The 23,798-nt window shown below is 59.8% G+C and overlaps 1 protein-coding gene across 2 annotated transcripts; it reads right to left on the minus strand.

Moving 5' to 3' along the window:
- Positions 1-13,603: 13,603 nt before the first annotated feature.
- Positions 13,604-23,094, minus strand: SHH (sonic hedgehog signaling molecule). Of its 2 annotated transcripts, none has more exons than XM_027572985.1 (3): positions 22,517-23,094; positions 17,188-17,449; positions 13,604-14,435 (listed from the first exon to the last, which is right to left on the minus strand). In XM_027572985.1, the coding sequence occupies exons 1-3, from the start codon at positions 22,814-22,816 to the stop codon at positions 13,612-13,614; spliced, it is 1,386 nt and encodes a 461-aa protein (XP_027428786.1). In that variant the 5' UTR covers positions 22,817-23,094; the 3' UTR covers positions 13,604-13,611. The 2 variants fall into 2 exon arrangements, with proteins under 2 accessions (XP_027428786.1, XP_027428785.1); XM_027572984.1 differs by lacking the exon at positions 22,517-23,094 and adding an exon at positions 18,150-18,258.
- Positions 23,095-23,798: the final 704 nt, after the last annotated feature.

The raw sequence follows: 23,798 nt of genomic DNA on the forward strand, positions 1-23,798 counted from the left end.
CGTGGACCGCACACCGTGGCCCCCTGGGATGTGGCGCAGAAGGCAGCGCCTGAGCTGCGTGCCCGCCACAGATGACCGAGTCGGCCCCAGGAAGACTGGTGGGTGGAGGGGTCCAGGAGCCGCCGTGGCACAAGGCAGATCGCCGAGCCAGAGCTGTGGCTCCTTCTGTGGAAAGCAGCTGTTTCTGGTAATCCCGGTGGGGGAGCGGGGCGTGGGGGAGCCTTCAGCCCTCGCTGGAAGTCAGCGGCTTCTGGCCCCCCATCCTCTGCACTGCTCTTCTGGATTTCATGTGGGCTCGGCCTGCTGCATTGTCCTGCAAGCCCCAGGCTTCCAGTAAACACATACATACATATTTTTAATATATGTATATAAATAAGTGTCCACATTGGTTTTATAAAATATGGCAGCATGGTGCTTGTTTTTTTTTTTTTTTTTTAGGTTTTTATTTGTTTGAGAAGAGAGAGTGAGAGACAGAGTACAAGAGCGGAGGGGGAGGGGCAGAGGGAGAAGCGGACTCCCCACTGAGCAGGGAGCCTGATGCAGGACTCGATCCCAGGACCCTGGGATCATGACCTGAGCTGAAGGCAGACGCTTAACCGACTGAGCCACCCAGGTGCCCATATGATGCTTGTTCTTTATAAAAACAAACTTAAAATTCCCTAGAAAAGATGTCTACAATGTATTATATTACACTGATTCTAAGATACTCCGTTTTTTCCAGCTTTGACATCTCCAAGAGAGGGTGCGTCCGGCAATCACCATCAGCCAGCAAGCACTCAGGACACACTTGCGCGCATGTTGTTGTTATTCTCGGCAACGGTGCCGGTGACTAGTGCCTTGACCTATCAGTGAGCAGCCGCCTGAGGACCGTTTGAGGAAGGACTGTGCTGTGAAAGCGTCCACTGGCAGCGCCCACTGGTTAAGTCAGGCGTCTTTGGGTAAAAGATGCAAGCGCTCCCCCTTACTGGGCACTCTTGGTCCTGGGCTGGGTGATGTGTGTTACGTTCCTCAAACACGAGTGCGGCCTAGAGCGATCCCGTGCATCGTGAGCTGTTACCGTGCCTGTCCTGCGTCAGGCCGTTCCCAGGGTCACGTGCTCAGAGGTGCCTGGCCCCCGAAGTGGATCCCCAAGTCTGCATGATTCCAAGGGCTGTGCCTTTTCTGCGGCACAAAGACAGTGGAGAACCCTGAAGTACCAGTTAGGCTGTGTTGCATCCTGCTGCTTTCATGCGGCCGGACATCCGCGTGCCACACGAGGAAGCACGGGTCAAGACTCTTGTGGTTCCTTGCTGACAAGTACTCCATTGGACTTAAGTAAGCGATAATTAACCAAATCCTCATCGGGGGCCATTTAGATTATGTCCCACTAGATATAAGTTCTGTTGCTATAAACACTCTTGCCTCAAGGGCCTCCTGGTGGTATAGGATCGCTGAGTCAGGGGCTTGCACATTCTCTGTTTTGACACATTTTGTCTGCAATTCTCCAAAATGGTTACGGGGTGGTTCCAAACCACACTCACACCATGATGGGAGTGCATTTCCTGCTCGCCACCCCTGTTAGTTAGAGGCAGTTTTATCGGGGACCCCGTTGCAGACTGTGGTGGCAGGAGCCCTCTCGAATGATGATGGCTCTAGAAGCAGTGTGGGTACCAGACAACGGCTCCCCGGGGCCCCAGCAGACAGGGAGGGCACAGGTTGCAGGGCCGACGGGGTCGAAGCGTGTTGGCCGAGGTCTGTGCCCCGCAGCATGCCTGTGACGCTCCCGGTGTCGCGGCCGGGGGCGCACAGGGGCGAGAGAGCCTTTCCTAATCACGGAGAGACGCCCAGCACTGGGGCCCAGGACCAGCCCTTGGAAACCTGGAATCTTGAGAACAACCCTCCCCCTCTGCAGATAGAAAAGCAAAGCTTGGAAGCAGAAAGTCAAGTCTCCTCCTCCGTCACTTCCCCACCCGACCCAAGAGGGGGGTGGGCCAGGGACTCTGCTCAGCGTCAACCCCACTTCTCCCCATCCGACCGCTGTGGCCGGAACCGCACCTGTCCTTCCTCTACCTGCCCCTTGGTGTCCGGAAGGTTCTCCCGGCGTTGCCCCTGGTCCACACGGCTCCGTTGCAGCTCCTCAGCCTGTCGTGGGCAAGGCCACACTGGGCTGGTTTTGCAGCAGGGTGACACCAAGCCGACGGTGAACGCCGCGAGTGTACTGTGGAGGCGTGGGCACCGAGGTGCTCCGTGTTCCTAAGCTCCTGGGGCGGCTCATGCACTGGGCCCGCCCCGGCAGCCGCTCGTGCCACACACCGTGGGGCTGTGGATTTGTGGAGCCTTAGGCAGATATGAAGGCAATGCCTAGTGAATTCCATGTTCTGGACCCCCCTTCACTTTTGAAAATGTGACATTGTATTAACAGGGGATGCTCTCGCGTGTGCACGTCTGCTCCACACCTGGCATCTGCCGGGGGGGGGGGGGGTCTTCCTACCTCGGGGGCGAGCCTCCTCTGCCGGGCTTATCTGGGTCAGGGAGTCCCTGCAATAGTCTCTCCCCACAGATGATGAGCCCCGGGCGGTCATGGGGGCGCCGGGTGCTGCAGGGGTGCGGGGTGCAGGCTCCTCCAGAGCACTGCCCGCTCCGCTTGCCCACAAAGGGCCGCCTTTCCCGGCTCTGCCCAGCAGATGGCGCTCTCCGCCCGGGGCGGGCGGCGGAGATGCGGCTCCTGCCTTCGTCTGTGGGCTCGCTCGCTCACTCAGTATTTACGCAGCGCCTGCCGCGTGGCCTCCCGACGGTGAGGGGCACCGAGGTCAGAGCCTCGAGCCAGAGCGTCCCCGCGCTGCCCCCGTGAGCGTGAGCCGCAGGCTCGGAGCTGCCCGGGCCCTGAGGCCGCGGGTCGGAGACCACGTGGGAGCGGCCGTGGCTTGTGGGGCACCGCGCTGGGCCGTGCGGGGCTGACAGCAGAGCCCGGCTCCCCCGTCCGCTGTGCTCCTCCGTCGGGGAGGCCCCATTCCTGGGGGAAGAGAGCTTTTTTCACCAATGAGAACATTTGGGCAATGCCGTTTGGGCGCTGGCTTTGAGCCTGGCAAAAGGAGCCTCACACTTCATGGACCCACGTGACCTTATTTCCATCCCAAACTCAACAAGCCGCTTCTCCGAATGACTCCTGACCGTTTAGAACATTCTAGAAGCAATAGCAAATGCACAGGCGCCTAGATCTTTAGGATTTCCCCTCGGGTGGCATCTTGGCGGCTGTTCCGGGATTTCCCGGTGACCCCAGGGTCACTAGGATTTAGAGGGGAAACGGAACAAAGAATTTCTTCAATGTTTTCAAACTAAAATATTTTGTTTTTGCTTACATAGTACTAAATTGTCATTGAGACAAATGTGTAAAATACAGATAAGCAAAAGGGAGAAATGAGGTCACTTGACATTCCAGAGACGGTCATTGGTGAGATTTCAGTGTGTATCCAAACGTTTTTCCAAGAAAACACACATGTGCGCACGCGCGTGCACACACACACACACACACACACACACACACACACACGGAGGGGGGATCAAAGTGTGCATAATGTTTTGGAACCGGCTGTTTTTCACCGTATGATGTGTTGTAAATATTTCCTCATGAAGTTGGGTATGTTTTAGCGTCATCTTGCCTAACGGTACTGGAAATCCATTTAGTTGTATGACACTCCCGAATTTACCGAACTAATTCCATAGTGTTGGACACGGAAGCTGCTGCCCAGATTTGCAGGCTGTGGACACCACGGCGGAAGCACGACGGGACCCCAAGCATACGCAGATCTGGTTGTTTCCTTGGTGTCAGTTCCAACAGTAGAAATGCTGAGCCAACGGACACAGAATCCCCAGCCTTCGGTGACTTGCTGCCAAGCGGTGCCGCAGTGACATTAATCCGCACAGCCATCCTACCCCCAACCCCGGGCCAACCCTGCATATACCGTGTTTTAAAATCTCTTCCTCTTCGCACTTCTTCCACCATTTACTCTGTGGAACCGGGGGCTGAGCATCAGGCAGAGCTTAAAGAGGTGGGGAGGAGCAGACAGGCCAGGCCCAGAGGAGCCGGGAGGAGGGGTCCGGGGAGGGTGACAGCGCGGGTCTCCTCCTTCCGCCGCTGCGGTGGGTGGACTGATGAAGCTCCAAAGCTGAATGTCCGAATCCCAGCCCCTTCCCTTAGCTGGGCAATCTGGGAAAAACCACTTGCTTTGCTACACGTTACTTTTCTCATCTGTGAAGTGAAGATAGCAGTGTCCGAGCCGTAGACGGATGAAAGCCTCGTGCAGAGTTGCTATCCCTTATTGGTGATAAAGATGGGCAGGAAAACCACTCTCTGGGTGTTTCACGGGTAATAATGTGGGCTTTTTCCATTCCTGCTAGGAAACTTGAAGAGTACGTGAATTTTTTTTTTAAAGATTTTATTTATGTATTTGTTAGAGAACGCACAAGCAGGGTGAGTGGCAGAGGGAGAAGCAGACTCCCCGCGGAGCAGGGAGCCCGACGCGGGATTCGATCCCGGGACCTTGGGATCATGACCTGAGCCAACAGCAGATGCTTAACCGACTGAGCGCCCCAGGCGCCCCTGAGTGCATGAATTCTTTAGGATCTTCCTTAGCCCCTACAACAGCCTTAAAATTCCTAAGATACCTATCGACCAACTTACTGACCAAAACAAAAAAACCCAGAATCCCCTTTGTCTCCCTCTGTGCCCCATTTTCTCCACCTCTCACACGAGGGCAGGAAGGGAAAGCATTCGCCCGCGGCCCGGGCTGCCCGCACCCCCCGCCTGCCCCCGCCTCTCCACTGTTCCCTCGGCCCCGCGATGCCTGTCCTGGGGCGGTCACCCTCCCCGTTCCATTCCTCTCAAAACCTGTTCTCGGAGAAGGATTTGATATTTAAGAAGTGACTTCAATGTCTGATTCCCCAAGGCTTTAGCATTGATAGTCTGAGCTAGCTCTCCTCGCGGAAGAAGGCAGCTCACCCCTGCTTGCTGACTTTCGGTGCCCTTGACATCCGGCGCGCGGGATGCCTAACTCGGAGGAAGGCCGCTCCTCACTGCGCGGCGGGCAAGAGAGACCCCGTCCCAGACTCTCCCATTGCCCACTGCCTGCCTCTTCCACACTCACACACACACACCTGACGCACACCCACAGTTCACCCACACATGCTTGCACACCCACCACACCTCGTACACACCGGTTCACACTCACACAGCCCACCCACACAGGCACGCACTCACCCCACGCAGCACACACATGTGCACACTCACACTCACAGTTCGTCCACAAACAGACACACAACCTCACACGCTCGCTCACACCCACAGAACACCTACACACGCACAGGTGCACACAGCCACACTGGAAGACAGTCTCCAGGTGTGCACGCGCCGACGCCCGGCCCGTGGTGTGGGAAGGAAGCAGCGGGAGCCCCGCATCTCCGGACCCTGCCCGGGCCCCTCCTGCCCCCCAAGGAGAGCAGAGGTCATGGGGGCCTGGAGGGCAGGTGCGGCCAGGTGGGGAGGCCCCAGCCTCTAGGAGCCAGGGCTCGGGGCGGCGGGGGGGGGGGGGGGGGGCGGCGCGGCCGGGCGTGCTGCGGGGGGCTGCCGGAGCGCGCCCACCTGGAAGAACCAGCCCTTGGTTGCTCAAGAGGGCAGAGCTGTGTCCCTCTGCCGGGTATACTCGCAGGCAGACAAAAGTATTTTTAAACTCATTTCCCTGACCTAAAAAGGCTCTTTTTTGACTGAACACCTAGTCTTTAGGACCAACACGGGAGCACTGACTATAAATAGCTCAGCGCTCCAGCTGGGGAGGCAGCTCCGGCCTCTGCAGGTGTCCGGGGGCCGGCGCGCGGGGCGTCCTGGCTTGGGGCGCTGCACTGGCTTGTTCTCAATGGCAGAGCACGGGCTGGGGCTCGTCGCGGGGCCGTGTTGGTCCTGGCCCCGTACTGGGGGCTCACCTCCTCCTTGCCCCTCCGGTCTCGGCCTGGGGGAGAAGGGGAATTCCCATGAGGGAAGGAAGGAAGAGCTGGTGTGGGGCGCGGGGTGCGAGGGGTCCGTGGGACAGCCCGGGCCTCTCACAGGGGTGCGCACCAGGGGTCTTCACCAGGAGCTAGACGGAGATGGGAAGGAGGGGTGGGTCCTCCGGGCCGCCCCACGAGGACAGGGGCGCACTGCTTGGTGCCCCCGGAGGAGGCGCCCTCCGGCTTCCTTCTCTCACTCCCGATATGGCTCCGGGGGGGATGCAGAGCAGTGACCCTAGCTGCTCCCCAAACCCGTAGGCAAGCCCCGAAATCAGTCCGTGGCAGATGTCAGAGTTCATGCGGGTGGGAAGGAGGGGGCTGCGCTCCAGGGACGTGCTTCTCACAGTGGGGTTCAGAGGAGGTCAGGCGTAGCGCAGAGTTACAGCCAACTCCAGCACGGAAGGTTCTGGACATCTCATGAGCGCTGGTCTATTAGACGTTTTGTTGTTCCTGAAACTTCTTCCTTAAAAGCGAGAACACCTTGAAGGGGATGCTTTTCCTGACCCCAGCCCTGGAGGCCGCCCAGAGAATTGCCGTGGTCTTGGATCCGCATTGAAGTGACCCCTGGGCTCTAATCGGGGCCACCCGGGAAGAAAGTGCTTTCTGGGAGGAAGTAGCCTGGAGAGCGAGAGAGTTCTGACCGCAGCTCTGCCCTCCGTCCCCAGCCACACCGCATCCAACATGCAACCCTGCTCAAGCCCCCGCCGGCCCTGGACTGCAGCGGGAGGGCACTTCCTTACGGCCGCACTGGTCCCCGACTGAGCCGGGCAGGACACCCGTGCTGGCGGGTCGCACGGTCCCCTCCGCGGGGGTCACCCTAGAAGGAAGTCGCGCGTCGTCACCTTGTTGTTCTGCGTCCGCCCGCGGTGGCCACCCCGGCGTGGCCACAGCCGGTGTCCGATGGCAGCGACCCCACTGAGGGCGACCTTGAGGGTCTGTTCAGAGAATCCGAGTACTTTCATCTCCACAATGTTGTCTGTTTTCTCTGGGTGTAGACAGACTTGTTCAGCCTCACCTGGATCCAGGTGGAGCCTATCGGCCGTAGCAACCGGCTGGCCTTCAAGCGGGAGCATTTCTGGGTTGCAAGGGACCATGGGCCTGCCGCCTCACCTCCCTGTGCGCGGGCGGAGGCCCAGCAGTGTCCACGGCCCTCCCAGACCCAAGGGCGGTCAGTGGTAGGGCCGCGGTGGTCCCCGGTCCCGGGCTCCCTCTTGGTGAGGCTGAGTCCACACAGAGGAGGAGCCTAGCTACGGTGCCCCGGGGCTTCTCAGAGGGGCCCCTTCGACCACTGTCCCCCTGTGTGGCCCCGTCCTTCCTGTAAACCTCCCCTCAGGTCGCCCACTTACCCCAAGGCGTGCGAAGCTGTGTCCAGGGAGGGCAGCCGAGGGCTGTGGAGGCCAGGGGCCTGGTCCCGGCTGTGCGACCCAGCAAGGCCCACACACCAGCAGCCTGCCCCTTCCAGGCGCCCAGGCCGCTGGCAGGAGGGCCTGCCCAACCTCTCAGCTCTGGAAATGGCTGTAGCTGCCCCTCCCCCTGCAGGGCCTGGTGCCCAGAAAGGGGGGCGCTCGACCTCACTTAAGACAGGGTGGGGGCAACTGTTGCTCCCGCACCCGGCAGAGAAGTAGCTGCCTTCCTGGGCCCCAAGACAGGAGTCCTCTTTGGTCCTCCCTTCTGACCGCGGGTGTCCAAGAATAAAGTCCTGCTGGAGAGCGCCGACCCACGACCCAGGCCGATCCGCTGCGGTGGCTCGGACGGCTGAGCTTTAATTTGGGTCACGGAGGGCGGGATGGGGGCAGGCCGCCCAGACTGCACGGGACGGCCCGCGCCGCCCACTCCAACCGGAGCCCTCACGTCTCCTTGACCCTCCTCTCTGGGGCCTGGCCTGCAGTCCCTCGCTCTCTGTTAGAGGACACTTGGGGATTTGTTCTGATGAACCCCCGGCTGGCGGTCACCGTCCGCCCGGCCGCCCGCGCAGGTGCCAGCGCCCACCTCCCCGCACGGCGACCAGCAGAGGGCGCTCGGACTCCACTCAGGGCAGCTTCTTCCAGCCCGGCCGCAGCGCGCTGATGCTGGCTGCACTTGGGGGACCTTGAAGGGCCGGCACCCCAGGCAGCGCGCCGCGCTGGCCTAGCACCCCCTACCTCCCCGACCCCCTCTGCTCCCGGCCTCCTCTTAGACTCAGCCTGACACGACCAGGGGCAGCGCCGGGGGCGCGGGAGGCTGCCAGGGGCACTGCCCGCGAGGGGTGGAGCCGCCTGCCCCGGGGAGCTTCCCCAGGCCGGCGGCGCGGACCGCGGAGTGGCGGGCTGCGGAGCTGGAAACCCGCCGCGGGGAGGGCTGGGCGCACAGCCAGCAGTGGAGGTGGGGGCTGGGTGCTGGGCGCTGGATGCTGGGCGCCGGGTGCTGGGTGCTGGCGGGGCTGCGGCTCTGCAGCCGCGGGAGGGAGGCCAGCCGCAGAGGCCCGGGAGGGCCGAAGGGCCCTACACAGAGCAGGGGCCTGGGGGCTGGGGGCTGGGCCAGGGCTGGCCTCAGACCCTCAGAGCCCCAGGCTCGGAGCGGTGACTGTGCATTCCCGCATGCATCACCAAGTCCTAAGGGCAGCATCAGGAATACGCCGTGAGGTGAGCGGGCAGGTCCGAGGGCGCTTGGTCCTCTCCTGTTGATGCTGACGCTCTTTCCAAAACACCAAATATCAGGTTCCCACAGCCTCTTCCCACCCACCCCGCTTCTCTGCCAAGGCTCTGACTTGGCTGGGCTTGGCCGGTTGGGTGGCCCAGCGCTGAGCGCGGAGCGTGGCCACAGTCTGGCTGCAGGGGTGTGTGCCAGGACTCTGAGGACATGGGCGGCAGGGTGGCAGACGCAAGGACCCATGAGCAGAGGCTCCTTTCAGACATGGGGCTGGTTTTTCTGCCTGGCAGTAAGTGGCAGGGTTCCCAAAGGGAGTCCTTGACCTCTCCTGGGGTGTGGAGGAAGGAACTCCCCGGCGGAGATGAGGGGTGCCATCCAGTGGAGAGGGCGTCCGTTTCTCCTGGAAGCGAACACTTAGGCCCTGACCTGGGATAAATCGACATCCAGAAACCAAGTTCTGTGGTTCAGGGGAATGGTTTCCTTGGATTCTGGGCATAATATCTGTGCTAATTTATCTTCAGTCTTCAGGTTTTTCAACCCCCTTACTTACACCAGCTCCCCCCACCCCCGGGAACACAGCGGCCCTCGTCGCGAAAACCACAGATACGCATTGAAAAGGTGATCTTCCATTTCCGTGTCTCACGGAACAGGCCCCAGAGCTTGCTTATAGGGTAAAACTTAGGGAATTCCTATGATTTCTTCTTAATTGGAGAAAATCTAACTCAGCCAAAGAAAGGAAAGGAGATTATCTCCAAATCCAGACTTCCTATTTTCTCACCTCGGGGCTATTTTCACAGAGCCCGGAGACAAACACTGCCCATCTTCCTCTGCTCTTGGTCCCGGCCCCCACCTTGTGTTGCAGATCATGCGTTTCCAGGTTAGCGCACACCTGCTCAGCACTCGGCTATGCCTGTTACACCGCCAGGTCCAAGGGGCTCTTCCTGGGTCTGTCACCCTCTCTACAGCTCCGAGTAAGGAGCAGAATTGAGCGGGGAGAGCCTCTGGATCCCAACAGAAAAACGTGCTTTGTTGGCGTGCACACAGCTCTGTTCCGGCTCCGGCCTCCTGCCCCCACTGCAGGGCTCTGTTTCGCCACAACCTAGGTTTTCCCATTCTAGACCACGGGTGGCAAACTTCCTCTGTAAGGATCCAGCGAGTAAATACGTCAGGCTCTGTGGGCCACGTATTCCTGATGCAACTTCTGTGCCCCAAGGCTCCCCCGGACAGTGTGTGAAGGAATTGGGGGGGGGTGGGCGTTCCAAGAGAATTTTATTGATGGACACTGAAGTCTGGACTTCATATAATTTTTACCTGTCATGAAATCTTATTTAGTTTTTTTTTTTTGTTTTCGACCATTAAAAAAAATATATGTAAAAACCGATCTCAGCTCGCAGGCTGTATAAAACCAGGCCTAGGGCCGCGTTGTTCTCAGGGCTGTCATTTGCCAACCCCGGTCCGAGAACGTACACCCAGCAGAGCACCTCCGGAAAACCATGTGTTGGGTGACTTGTTCATGAGAAGCCATTTCAAAGTCCACCTCCCAGGGCCTCCCAACCCCTCTGAGTACCATGTCCTTTCGGAAGGATGGGTCATCAGAGAACTGAGAACGCGGTCGGAAGGCTCACCCCGCGCCAGCCCTGCAGCCGGCTCACTCCGGGCGCGTGCTCACCCTGGGCGCGTTGCCACTTTCTTGCCAAATCTTGCAACCGGCTGGTATTCTTCGCAGGTCTGGCCAATGTTTGCCGTGTGGGTGTGATGCCTGCAGCCGAGGGACTCCACCAGGACTGGACAGCGCCGCCTTGTCCCCCCTCACCACGGCTGCACCGAATGTCCCAGCCCCATGCTTCAGCATGCGGGGGAGCCCCCCACAGCCCGGTTGCACCCTGCCACCGAGGCCCGCGCGGCCGGTGCCCCCGGAGACTTTGTCTTTCACATTGCCACACAACCTCGCGGAAGAAGGTGAGGATCGCCGAGGGCAGGCATTCTGCCACAGAACAGACATGGCCGGAAGTCTCTGTAACTTCTTTAATTATTCAAACAATAGAGCACAAAGATAACAGTTTCAAGTACATTGTGATACACGCTTTTGACAGGAATAGATATGCATTTAGTCACGAGGGAGGCTGGCGGCAACACCGCGCGGACACTTCGCACAAACTCTTCACACCGTCCACCCTGAAGGTGGAGTGGACACCTCGTCTGCTGGGAGCGGACTGCACATCCTGATGCCCTGGGTTGGGTTGCTCTACGGCGTGGCTCCCTTTTTTTGGCCATGAGAGAGAGGATTCTGAATGTAAAGTTGGGCAAGGGGCGGCGGACGTGGAACAGGGAGGGCGGGGGAGCAGTGAGAGGGGGCTGCCACCTCGCCTGACTGGGGGGGGTGCTGCTCAGGGCCGCGGTGCCCCCACGCTGGGGGTCACCGACGGGTGGTTCCCTTGGGGCCTGGCCAACCCTCCAATGCTGTCTTCGGCCGATCAGGCTGACCGCTAACTAGTCTGTCAATCAGCACAGCTAAAGCTATTGGGGTGCCAGGGCTTACACTCAGAACGGAACGGTCAACACAACAGAAACCACCAAATTCCACCAGGGATTGCAAACCTTGCACCTGCTAACTACCTAGAAGACCAAAGAAAAGTCTTTGACAGAGAAAAACCAAGGATCACTCCTGCCTAAAGGGCCTGGCCCCTTGAAAGCAGGCAGAGGGCAAGTTCCAGGGTGCATGCCTGGCCCCCTGGCCCACAGCCTCCTGGAAAAGGCACACCACGCCGGACCCTCTGCACAGAAGCCCCTCAGGGCCCGGTGTTTCTGGCTGAAGACGCCACCACAGGCCTAGCCTTAGGCGCAGCATCTCCAGCCCCCGCCCAGGTGGGACTGAGGCCCGCCTGAGGCCGTCAGGCTCCGTTCTGCTCCCCAAACCCAAACCCGCCTTCAGACAGGCTTAAGTTGCTAAGAGGCCCGATGTGCACACAGCCATCCTTCCAAAGCCGAACCTGCTTGGACGCTTGGCCCAAAGCACACATCAGGACAGTAGCCTTTGATAAGCCAAAGCACTGAGAGTGACAGCCAAGGGCTGAGCCCCTCTCAGCTGAGTCTATAACACAATGTCAAACATGGAGGACTTCTTCCCCCAGACCCAGCCAGCGTAGGAGGCCAACCACAGTGTGCCCACTAAAGTAGGACCGTGCCCTAGGGATGAAAATCCAAACCAAATCACCACTCCAGACAGACGGCTTGGACTCGATAACACCAACGTGGCCCGAGGACCCAGGCAGCCCTGAGACTAGCAGCTGTGACTCGGGAGGAGGGAAGATGGGGCCCCCTGAGAGCAGGTGGAGAATGTGCCCTCTTCAGTGGGTTTGCCACGAGGGTCCCGGGGGGCTTCGGAGAAGATCGACACTTGGCCGTCTCCCTGGGGACCCATCTGGAAAGGGTACCCCAGGACTTCACAAAGCAGCTAGGGGCCTCCTCCCTTTGAAGCCAGAGGACCAGGCACACCAACGTGGGGCAACCAGGTGGAGGTATGAGGTCTGCCAGCAACTACATGGAGCATGGGGAGAGATCCTGGTGGGTGCCCGCAGGCCTCCTCTGCCGGGCCTTCGCGCTGGGCTACGCTAATTAAGGGCTGGGGGGTGGGAGAAGAACGGCACCCGCACCCGGCACCCTCAGCTGGTGGAGGCACAGAGACTCTCACACAACAAATACTAACAGAGCTGAGGTTTCTCCAGGGATGAAAATAAACAAGTCGGTTTGGTTACCTACTTTGGTTACCTACTTAAGCTGATCTGAATTCACAGTATAAGCAACACATCTAAATATAATGCTGGGCACTCCTGTCAGCGCTAGGGTTCCCAAACAAAGAAGCCGAAACAGAAATGAAAATGGGGCTGCGACGGGGATTCTTAGTTATTATATACTAACCAGTCTGTGCGTGGCACATTTTATTTCTATAAAACTATTACAAAATATTCAAAAATACATTTTAGTAAATTTACAGCAGTTATTTCTCAATTTATTAATGCAAAAACATCCTTTGTTTTTCTCTGTACAAACTACAGGCTCCATTCTCGTGGGCTCATCACTATGTGCGCTTTTAAAAAATATTATTTTCTAATAAATTCTTTGAAGTTAAAAATAACAGAGTTCTTCCAGTTTGTCCAAAAAAAAAGTATGTGTGTGTGTGTGTGTGTGTGTAACAGTCTTGACTTCCAAGAATGCGGCCAAAATGGTGATGACGGAGCAAATATTAACCCATGAAGACATACAGGAGGTGGCTGTTACACTGGAAACTAGTTAAATTAAAATAATATATTTTCATATTTTACACTATTTCAAAAATGAAATGTAATTCAGTTAAGTATTGATCTCTCAAAAAATCTAATTTACAATTCTGTGTATAAAAATATAATTTGTGGACCCCCATGAAGCATGTTTTAGTTTACACTTGCCGAAAAGCAGGCGCGTGGCAAACGAGGAATGCGGAGTGCAGAGTTTTGCTTTCTGAAAGTCAGGGCGAGGGATATGTAGAAAAATAGACTCTGAGCAGGTCGCTTGGCCTCACAAAATAATCTTTCCCCCCTGTGAGTACAGTTCACATGATAATAATAAATTATCCAAGAAACAAACTATTTAAGGCTCTTGAAGGTCCGGTTCATATTATTTAAAACATCTATTCATACCAAACAAATAAATAGCCAGGAGAGGTGAAAAAAAATAACCAAAATAAAACAACAACCAAAAAATTCAAAAATATATATATAAACTAAACACAACGACAAAACTTCCCGGGGTCTCTGTTTCCTTATAGTCTACTTTGGACTGTCCTACTTTATTATTATTATTAATTATTATTATAATTAAAGTCTCATTCCGTGCGCTTTTCCGTGTGTCTTTTGCTGTTCTTTGCTGTTGCTCCCTCCCGCGCCCCCCCCCCGCCCCCACCCCGCGCCCTCCCCGGCTCGCCGGCCTTCAGCTAGACTTGACCGCCATGCCCAGCGGGTGCAGGGCCTCGCTGTCCAACAGCCAGGTGCCTATTTGGTAGAGCAGCTGCGAGTACCAGTGGATGCCCACGGCACCTGGCGCGTCGGCCGCACCCGGCGCATCAGGCGCCCCTGGCGCGGGCGGGGGCAGGTGGCCGCCGCCCCCGCCGTCGCCGTCCCTGCCGCGGTCCGTGCGCGCGGGCGCCAGCACGGCCAGGAGCGCGTGCGCCAGGCGGAAGGGCGCGAAGGCCCGATGCGCCCAGCCGTGCTCCTCGATGACCGCGTAGCACGACGCCAGCACCCGGTTGATGAGGATGGTGCCCTGCGCCGTGAGCGGCGCGTAGGCGCCCGTCGCCTCCTCACGCAGCGTCACGCTGTGCACGGCGGCCGGCAAGAGCCGACGATCCCCGCCGCGCTCGGCCACCACGTACACGCGCTGGCCCGGGCGCACGCGGCTGGCGAAGAGCGCCCGGCGCCCTGGCGCGCCCCCCGGTGGCGGCCCCGCGCCCGACGGCGCCTCGGGCTCCCCGGCCGCCGAGTCGTTGTGCGGCGCGACGAACAGCAGGTGCGCGGCGGTGAGCAGCAAGCGCTCGCGCGGCTCCCGCGTCTCGATCACGTAGAAGACTTTCTTGGCACCATCGTCGCGGTCCAGGAAGGTGAGGAAGTCGCTGTAGAGCAGTCGGCCCTGGTCGTCGGCCGCCAGCACGCGGTCCCCGGGACGCAGGTCTTTCACCAGCTTGGTGCCGCCCTGCTCCAGGTGCACGGTGGCCGAGCCCGGGAAGCAGCCGCCGGACTTGGCCGCCACCGAATTCTCTGCGGGGGTTGGAGAAGGGAGAGAAGAGGGGACAGGGTGGTGAGCGCCCACAGGGAGGCACAAGTCGGGCCGGGGGCGCACGCCTGCCGTCCCGCGCACCAGACTCCGGACACGCGCCGCTCGGGGGAGAGAGTCCCGGCTGGCCCAGCGCAGACCTCTCTCCGTCAGCCCCACCGTCTCGGTGACAAAATTCAGATGCAGATGCATTCCTTAACGACTCTCTTAGGATTGGACTGGCAGTGACAAAGGTTGGCTGGCGTCTCCGGCGGGAGGCCGGTTACACTCTTTCCCTTCCGCCTTCCTCCCGTCGCCGCCCCCCCCCCCCCCCCCCGCCCCGGCTCAGCACACACCCAGCCTCGCCCTGAATTCGCAGGGTATTTGCTCTGCACTTAGATTCCTCAGGAAGCCTCCTTGAGCTCCCTCGGGCGCCGGGGCGCACCTCCTTTCTTCCCGCCCCCGGCGCGGGGTGCGGCGCCCCCTCGTGCGCCCCGCACCGGGGCTGCGCGGCGGGAACCCCTCGCCTGCCCGCCCCCAGCGCCCAGCCCAGTAGGGGGACCTTGGTGCCGGCCCATTGCAGGGGCTTGGGAGAGGGGCGGGAGTGCAAAATAGCTGCAGTAGTTGTAGCAACTGGACAAACATTCCAGGGAATTGGCCGAGGTGTGAAAATCCGGGGCTTGTGTGCATTTTCTAATTAAAATCCAATAAAGGGCCCAGCACTGTCATTGTGATCTCCGCAATAAATGGGAGACACTCTTGGAAGAGGGGCCACTTCCATTCCCCCCCCTCCCCTTTCTCAGCCGCCCCCTCCCTATTTGCTCAGGTGCACCCCCCCCCCCAAGTCCCCCTGCGATTCACACGCGGGCTCTCCAGAAGCCCGGGCCTCACAAGCACTATTTGCACAGCCAGGCCTCTTCCAAGCACTCAAGATGTGTATTTGAATTTTAAATGGCGGGGCCTGCTCCAAGCACTGGAAGCGGCCGGGTTCTCAAGGCCCCTTGACTACCCGCTTTCCCGAGCCCTCTGTCGATCTCTGAGGCTCACTGTCCCGAGGACAATGATCGGAGCCAGGGTGGCGAGCAGGGGGCCGCGGAGGAGGGGCGGGGAGAGCCCGGTCTTCTTTGCATTCCAATCTCCGGGATCATGCTTTTTGCAAATAGAGATCGCGAGAAAGAATCTTCCTGCTGGAATTACAGAGGGGTTTTAATCTTCTCATCGGTTTCTGCGGCATGAAGTGCGGGCCTGGCCGTTGGAGGCCCGCCGTTGCCCCCCGGAATGCGACCCGGGGCGCAGGCGAGCCCGAGTCGTCGAGTCGCACGACCCTGCTTGACACGCAACGCACCGCGCCCCGGCCCGTGTGCGCCGAATGCCAATGAGCGGCTCTCCGCGCCCTGGGGGTCTGCCCTCCCCGGGCGGAATCCTGGCGCGGGATTACCGCTGCTCATTTGCGAGAAGACCTCTAGGGACGCCAGGGGGTCCCCAGGGACAGGGCTGGCCCAGGAGGGGGCCGAACGCCCCTCGAGCGCAACCGCGGGGTCCCAGGAAGGGTGTGCCCCGGGACCTTCCGCAGCGGAGCCCCGCGAAGTGGGGGCGCCGCCTGCCCAGCCTCCCTGCCTCCATCTACAAGCCCAGCCCGCCCCCTCCCCGCGCCCCTTCCACACCTTTTCTTTCTGTTGTGATAAGAAGCCACTATTTTCCTTCCCTATGAACTGTGTCTTGACACCTTGAAAGTGTTTTTCCACTAACACATGCTACTAAAATACAGTTTAGGAGACAAATAGGCAAAACTCGGGGGAGGGGGTGCGGGGAAGACACAGTTCCTCCGAAATTCACTGTGAACTGTTCTGCTAAATGCATCAACTTCTGCGGGGAGGTGGAGAGATCCGCATAAATAACCTCGGAGTTGGGCTGTCTGCTGCGGGTGCAGCGCCTTCCCCGGCATGGCTGTTCCTTGACAGTGACAGCGTGTGGCGTTGTAGGCCCAGGGAAGTCACCAGCCCATGGATGGGCTGCCTGCAGCTGCAGACTCCCATCGGCCTCCTGGCCCTGCCTGTGGCTCAGGGCAGCCCAGCTGGCTCCTAATAAGGACGGATGCTTCTGGGCTTGCGGCCTCCAGATGCTGGAAGCGGTAACCACTGCATTTATTACCTCCCACCAGGCCTCTCCCCAAAGGCTTAGCCGGCGAGTTAAGTTAGTTTAGCGTCCACAGACGCTCAGTGGGGAGGAGAGAGGACCAGGAGCTTACACCCTGGGCAGAACCTCCTGTGCTGGGGGGTCGAGTAAGGGCTGGCTGATTCTTAAGCCTGAAATGAGAGGAAGAATCTAGGCCAGACCTGGCTACCAGTGCACCAGGAACGTCCCCTCCCCCAACTTCCCTGTCTCCCCCACCTGCAGTGGGGGCTCCGGAAACAGGGTGGCGGGGGGAGGCTCAGGAAGCCATATGCCCTCTGCATCTGGGCTTGGAGCACCTCGGGCCTCTGTGGCCTCAAAGGTAGGGCCAATTCCTGGCGGGCGGGACCCACCTCTACAGGCTGTGTTCCCACACCAGAGACAGGAGTTATCACCCAATTCGCTCCCTCCCTGCCCCTCCTGCCCCTCCTGCCTCCCCCCACCCCGCACACATTTGTCTCTTTCCCTTGAATCCCACTGTGGGGCGCCATGGTGACATCTCATGGGCAGATCTGGAGCTGCTAGGTGAGTCGGGGGGCTTCATGGGCACGGGGGTTAGGGAGAAGGCTGGGCCTGCCGCCTCACCTGCTTTCACGGAGCAGTGGATGTGCGCTTTGGACTCGTAGTACACCCAGTCGAAGCCAGCTTCCACGGCCAGGCGTGCCAGCATGCCATACTTGCTCCGGTCGCGGTCTGACGTGGTGATGTCCACCGCACGGCCCTCGTAGTGCAGCGACTCCTCTGAGTGGTGGCCATCTTCGTCCCAGCCCTCGGTCACCCGCAGCTTCACACCGGGCCACTGGTTCATCACCGAGATGGCCAAGGCATTCAGCTTGTCCTTACACCTCTGCGGAAAGAAGGGGGCCCCCCCCGCAGATGTTAGTACTGGGCCTGCCACCCATCCCTGCCCTTGCCTCGGCTGCCCGGCCCAGTCCCTGAGGATAAGCGCTCTGTGGACAGCAGGGAGACAAGGCCTGGAGGTGCACTGAGGTGCGAGGGGGCTGTGGCGTCTGCTGGAGGAGCCAGTCGTCTTGCAGATGAGCTGAGGGCCTTTCTCCAAAATCTGACCTAACAGAGCCCCTACCATGGCCCGAGACGAACATGACATCTTCTGAGACACGCAAACTTGTGTGTCTCAGACAGTAACTGCAGGGCCTGCCCGGGCCGCCCGGGGGAATGGCTTACTCCTCCCCTAGGATGCCCTCCACTCCCCCCCCATCCCTTTCCGTGGCCCCATTTCTCCACACCTATGCAAGGCTCCACCCTTGTGCCTGGCCTAACTCCCTCACCAGGAGGCCGGAGAGAGGCCCAGGGTGCAACTTTGCAGAAATAAAGAACACAGGCGGTATGCTTCTTAAAGAGTGAAAAGCCCTGGGTTATCTCTGGACCTTCCCTCCTACCCTGTGCCTATCTGAGCCCTGGATCCAGCCAAAGGGCGAGAGGGAGGTGGGAAGCTGAAAGCCACGCGGAAGGGGCTGGAGGGGGCCTGAGGGAAAGGCAAGCAGGTGAGTTATAATTTTCAATGCGGGCCAGGCCTGACGACAAACATTCTTTATCTGGACAGCCACATTCCTTTTCTCCATAGACCTCTTTTCTCCGGCTTTTCTGTGGTCTGATTGTGTCTCTTGTTTTCCTTAACCTGTTCCCTTCCCCCCTCTTGTTTTCTTGGCCCCAGAGCAGAATGGCGTCCTGCAAGTTTGAAGAGCAAACTTAAGAGGTGGAGGGAGGGGGCGGGGCGTGAGGGGTGGGGGATGGGGAGCCAGAGAGGCCCGAGGCCTCGGAGCCCTTCAGGAGTACCCCCCACCCCGGCCACGAGGAAGCTGCCTGTGCCGTGGGAGTGAAGAAACACTGAACGGGCAGGACACAGACCAGGGCGAAGTGGAACTCGGGGTTGGGGGAGCCCCTCATAATTCTCAGGTCACATTCAGAGAAGGATGCAAGAAAAAACTGCGCCATGGCAAGTGTGTGTGCGTGTACTAACTCACTACCCGGGCGTTTGCACTGATGGTGGGGTGCGGGATTCAAATGAGGGGAAATGGTGACAGGATCACCAAGGGGCATCCCCAGGAGAGACAGACCCCGGGGATGAGGGGCAATTTCAAGTTGACCTCCCGCAGAAGGTAGGGCTGCTCTCCGTCAGGCCGCGCATGCTCGGCTTTGGAACCTGGTAAGCGGGGTGGACGGAAGACCCGGTCGAGGATCCTAACAGCAGCTTGGGGACTGTTTTCCTAGCGAGCCGGCGGGAAGCTCTTGCAAGTACTGCTGTCCGCGCTTTGGCTTTGCGGGGATGTGAGGATTGCGCAACAGGAAAAGTCCTGTGTGTTGGACAGCAATAAAAACCAGTGATATGGTTGTAGAGTTAAACATACAAGAAATGGGGGGGGGGGTAAGGGACTTGGGGGCGGCCCTGCTAACCGGTCAGCGCTGACAAGGTTTCTGGGCCTGCCAGCAATTTTCTTCAATAATAATAATAATAATAATAATAATAATAATAATAATAAAAGTCGGAAGGGCAGAGTTTGAGCGAGGTCATCTTGAGGACTGAACGCGTTTTACATGAAAATCAATCAGTAAACCAGGGTCAGTTTAGAGCCGGGCTGGGAGGCCGGCTGCGCAGGCGCACACCGCCGACACGCACACGCACAGAGCCCGCATCCCGAGCCCCGCGCCACCTCGGCTCCCTTCTTTTGGGGGTCACACGAAGCTTTCACAGCGTCCCACGGGGCTGCTGGTGAGCCGAGGGCGGGATGGAGAGGCCATGTACCGGCCCCCGGCGCCCGGAGCTGCGCCACTTGGGCACGAGGTGGAGGGCCCCAGGCGGGGAGCCCCAAGGCCGAGCCAGGCCCGAGCGGCGCCCCGCTCCCCACGCGCCCTCCCTAGGCTCCCCCAGGCCTGGCGCGGCCTGGGCCCGCGCCTGCAGGACGCTGTGCGCCCGGCGGGCGGGAGAGGCGCAGGCAAAGCTGGGAAGCCCAGGCCGGTTAGCAATTCACTGGGTCGTGTGCCGCGAATCAAGCCCGGCTCGGTGCAGCCACCGTAAAGCCCCGCGGGGCCGCCGGGCCGGGCTTTGTGTCGGCGGAGACCAAGGTGCTCCCCACGCCTGAGCCCCCGCCTCCTCCGCAGTCTTCGCAGCCGCCCGGTGCCCAGAAGCCCGAGCAGGACTGTCACCGCCAACGGCCGCCTGGCTTTCCCAGTGCGGGGGAGGGGTGTCCCAACTTCAAAAGAGACCCCCCCCCCAGTCCCCGCACACCTGTCTCCACCCCCTTCCCCCCACTCCGGGAAAACAGACCCCTCCTAGCCAAAGAGGAACACCCTCCTCAAACCCACACCTGAGCGCCGGGGCCGGGCCGCCACGCACACAGAAATCTACTCGGCATGGCGTCCCGGGCCGTCCCCCCTGCGGCCCTCAGGCCCTGCCCCTGCGGCCGCCTCCTGCCCCCGGAGCCCTCAGGCCGCCGCACCCGCGCCTGGCACCCGCGCCTGCGGGCCAAGCGCGTCTGTCTGCGCTTCCCCCTCTCCGAGTTAATATTAACCAGGAGCTCCTGCGTTCCAGAACTGCTCTGAAAGTTCCACCGGGGACGGTCTTGCCATGGTTGAGGGACTTGGGCGGCAGTCACATTAGAGGGACAGGGACACGCAGAGACGCGGAGGGACGGCCAGCCCGGGAGGAGGGACGCGCGCGCCTGAGAACAGAGTCTAGGTGGTGGTTTTAAACGGGGCCGGCGGGTGAACAGGTCCCCGAGGAGAGCTAACCTCCTGTGGCCGGGGAGGCGTTCTCTGCTTCACCCCTTCACCCCAGGCCCCTCACCAGCGGTCCTGCGCCCGCGCCCCAACTCTTCCAGGCCGGGAAGAAGGACGGGCCAGAGAGGATAACCCGCAGGGCGCCTGCCAGCGCGCCCCGCCAGCCACCGCGTTTTCAGGGGACATTTGCGGGGTGCGTGATTCAGTCCTGGCCTGGCTCTGCCCACCCCACCCCCACGGTGGCTGCCCCTCCCCCGTCCTTTTGTGCTGGGAACGGGAAGGGCCGCTGCCTAAGGAAAAAAAAAAGTATTTGTTTTCGTTTCGTTCGTCTGAGGGAAGTTGACAGAAGGTCAGAAGTTCAAATGCTGCCAGCGCGCGCGGCGGCGAGAGTGGCCGGCGCAGGGCCGCTCGGCCGTGGGTCCCCGGCGGGCGGGCGGCCGGAAGAGGGACCGGGGCCGGGCGTCGGCGCGGGCGCCGGGCCCGAGGGCCCGGGAAGGCGGCGGAGCCCGCGCCGCGCCCCCGCCGCCCCCGACCGCCCCGGCCGTCGGAGCCCCGGCCGCGGGGACCGCTAACCCCGGAGGAAGGGGCGCCGAGGGGCGGCCGCCGGCGTGCGCGGTTCTGCAACCTGCAGCGGGCCCCGGGGGCCCCTCTCCCGCGTCGGCCCCGCGCGGCAGCCCCGCGCGCGCACCCCGATCCCGCGGGCTGCGGGACCTCCGCCGTCCCCCTCCCGCCCCGCCGCCTTCCCTGGCCTCGCCTCCCTCTTCCCTGGTTCCGAGGGACTCGGGGAAGGCCGCCTCCCTCCCGCGGGGAGCGAGGTGACCCAGGTCGGAGAAGTCCCCGCAGCCGGCCGCGCCCCCCGCGCCCCGCGGCCTGCGCGGGGTTCATTGTGGCTCGCACCGCTCTGGGGCTCAGGCGCGCGCGTCCACACTCGCGGTCCAGATTTAAGGTGGTCGCGAGCAGATGCGGGCGCGGGGCGGGGGGCTAAGGACCCTCTCCTTGGCTCCCTCCGGCCCCTTCCGTCAGCTCCGGCTGCCCCTCTCCTTCCTCCCTCCGGCCTGGCGGCCCCGAACCGGGCTGGGAAGCGAGCGGCCCGGAGGGGGCTCTCCTCCCCGCCCACCCTCCCCTGTACTTGCGCCCCACCGCCGCTGCTCCGTCAGCTGTGGTGCGCTCCTAGCCCGAAAGGTAGGACTTGGATATTTTAATAGGGCAATAAAAAGGATGTTGACCTATATTTGCCAGGAAGTCCATTTCTAGCTCAGTTATACGTGCCTGGAGTTTCAGAAAGTCTACCGTTGGCGGGGAGACTGGCAGCCAGAACTCTCAGGCAGAGGTGGGGAGGGAGGGGGGGTGCGTGTTTGGCTTTGGCTTTCCGTTCTAGCCCCCTCCCGCTAATACCTAGTCGCTCCTCATTCCTGTGCCTGCAGGTTGACCGGAGTGATGCAATGCCAGGAAGTTCTAAGTCCCTCCCCTCAAGGACCGCGGGCTCGGGAGAATGGCAACGCATCCTTAAAGAAATATCAATACATTCACACTCTGATGGGCACCACTGCCCGGGGTGCAATGGAGCTGTGCGAGACACTCAGGGACCAGGCGGCGCCTCGGGAGCCCCTGCCTTTTGTCAGCACTGCCTCCTGGCTTTTCCCACTGAGCGTCTTTGGTGGGGGGCAGCGGGGTGGGGGTGATCGTGGGAAAGAAAAGCACAGTGGAGAAGGGGAACGTGTACGCTCCCCTGTCTCATGCCCAAGGCTTGCATTTGTACAGTGACCTGGAAGCCACTTTATGTTTATGGGGGGATTCCTGACCCCCTTCCACCATTTCCATTCCCAACTTGGGAGGGGCAGATGCCCCCAGAGTGAAGGTCTCCCCAAGTTGCAAGCCAGAGCTGGGGCAGGATGGGAAGGCCATCCCAGCAGGACAGAGCAAATCAGGGCCATGGGTGGACCACACCTGCCATCCTGACCCCCCACCCCCACCCGAAACTTCTCCGGCTGGACCCCTCACCTCCAGTCCCCTCCGAGAAGAGGAAGGGATGGTAGGTAGGCAGGTGGGTGGGGAGGGAGAGGGTGAAGTCGCCTTGCTATCTGCCTGAAGAGCAAACAGACTCAGTCTGGAGTGGCTGGTTACACACAGCCCCCGTGAAAGCAGCACATTCCACGCCGCGGCGCTGGGTTTCTACCTGAGTCATCAGCCGGTCTGCTCCCGTGTTTTCTTCATCCTTAAATATGATGTCGGGGTTGTAATTGGGGGTGAGTTCCTTAAATCGCTCGGAGTTTCTCGAGATCTTCCCTTCATATCTTCCACTGGCCCCTAGGGTCTTCTCAGCCACGTTGGGGATAAACTGCTTGTAGGCTAAAGGGGTCAGCTTTTTGGGGTGCCGCCTCTTCCCAAATCCCCTGCCGGGTCCGCACGCCAGCCCCGAGCACATCAGCAGTGCAGAGACGAGCACCACCAACATACATCTCGCCAGCAGCCGCATCTCGTCCGCGGAGCCCAGTGCCTTCCACGCTGTCCCCGTGCGGGTCTGTGTGCGCGAGTGCGAGTGTGTGTGCCTTTGCGCTCGGGCTTGCGCTCTCCCTTCCTCGCTCGGCTTGCTGCTGGCTCCCTCGCTCTCTGCCTGGCTCTTTCTCTTCCTATATAACCTCGCCCGCCGCTGCAGCGGGAGACTGGCCCCCGATCCCCACCCAGACGGGGGCTGGAACGGCAGGCTGCTGGTCGCTGATAACGGAACACATCGGAGTTGGGGCTGGAGACAGCAATCAAAAGACAAAAAGAGTCTGATTTTAAATGGTAGCAAGCCTGAAGAGCTTGCGAGGCAGGCTGCCCTCGGTGCTATATTATAGCTGGCAGGGGCGTATCTGATTGGCCAAAGCAGCGCAAGCTTGTCTTCTGATGTTTAACCCTAAAAAAGACTAAATTTTTTTTTCTGTTGCTGCAGTTGCTTTATTTTCACCTGAAGCCTTTGAGTTAAAAAAAAAAAAAATCTTTCCTGAGACAAAGGTGGGCGGGAGGGAGGAGGCACGCTCCTTAGGATAACACCAGTTACCCCCTGCTTTGTGCAGAGCGTGGTGTTCCCCCTTCCCTTTCTCCAGAATGGTAGGTGCTTCAGTTAAAACCAACTTAAGTTTTAAAGGACAGTCTAGACCCCCCCCCCGCCAAGCTTCGGTCATCAAACAAATATTCTCTCAAATGTTGGAGGGGCAAAGCTGCCCTGGTCCTATTTAAAGGTTTTTTTTTTTTTTTTTTTTTTTTTTTTTTCTTCCAGAGACTTTATCATGCAGGCCAGGTCTCCCTGCATTTTAAAGACGGAGAGTCTGTGCCTCCTCCTGAATATTCAACATCCTTGGATGTTGGTAATTCTCACTGACCACAACTTAAAGCATTGCTATTTGAAGTGCTTCAAGCGCCTTAGAAAAATATGAAAATGCTGCTCCTTTATTGTGTTTCAGCTAATGCATTAT

This window comes from Zalophus californianus, chromosome 12, assembly GCF_009762305.2.
Source record: "Zalophus californianus isolate mZalCal1 chromosome 12, mZalCal1.pri.v2, whole genome shotgun sequence".
Taxonomy (NCBI): domain Eukaryota; kingdom Metazoa; phylum Chordata; class Mammalia; order Carnivora; family Otariidae; genus Zalophus; species Zalophus californianus.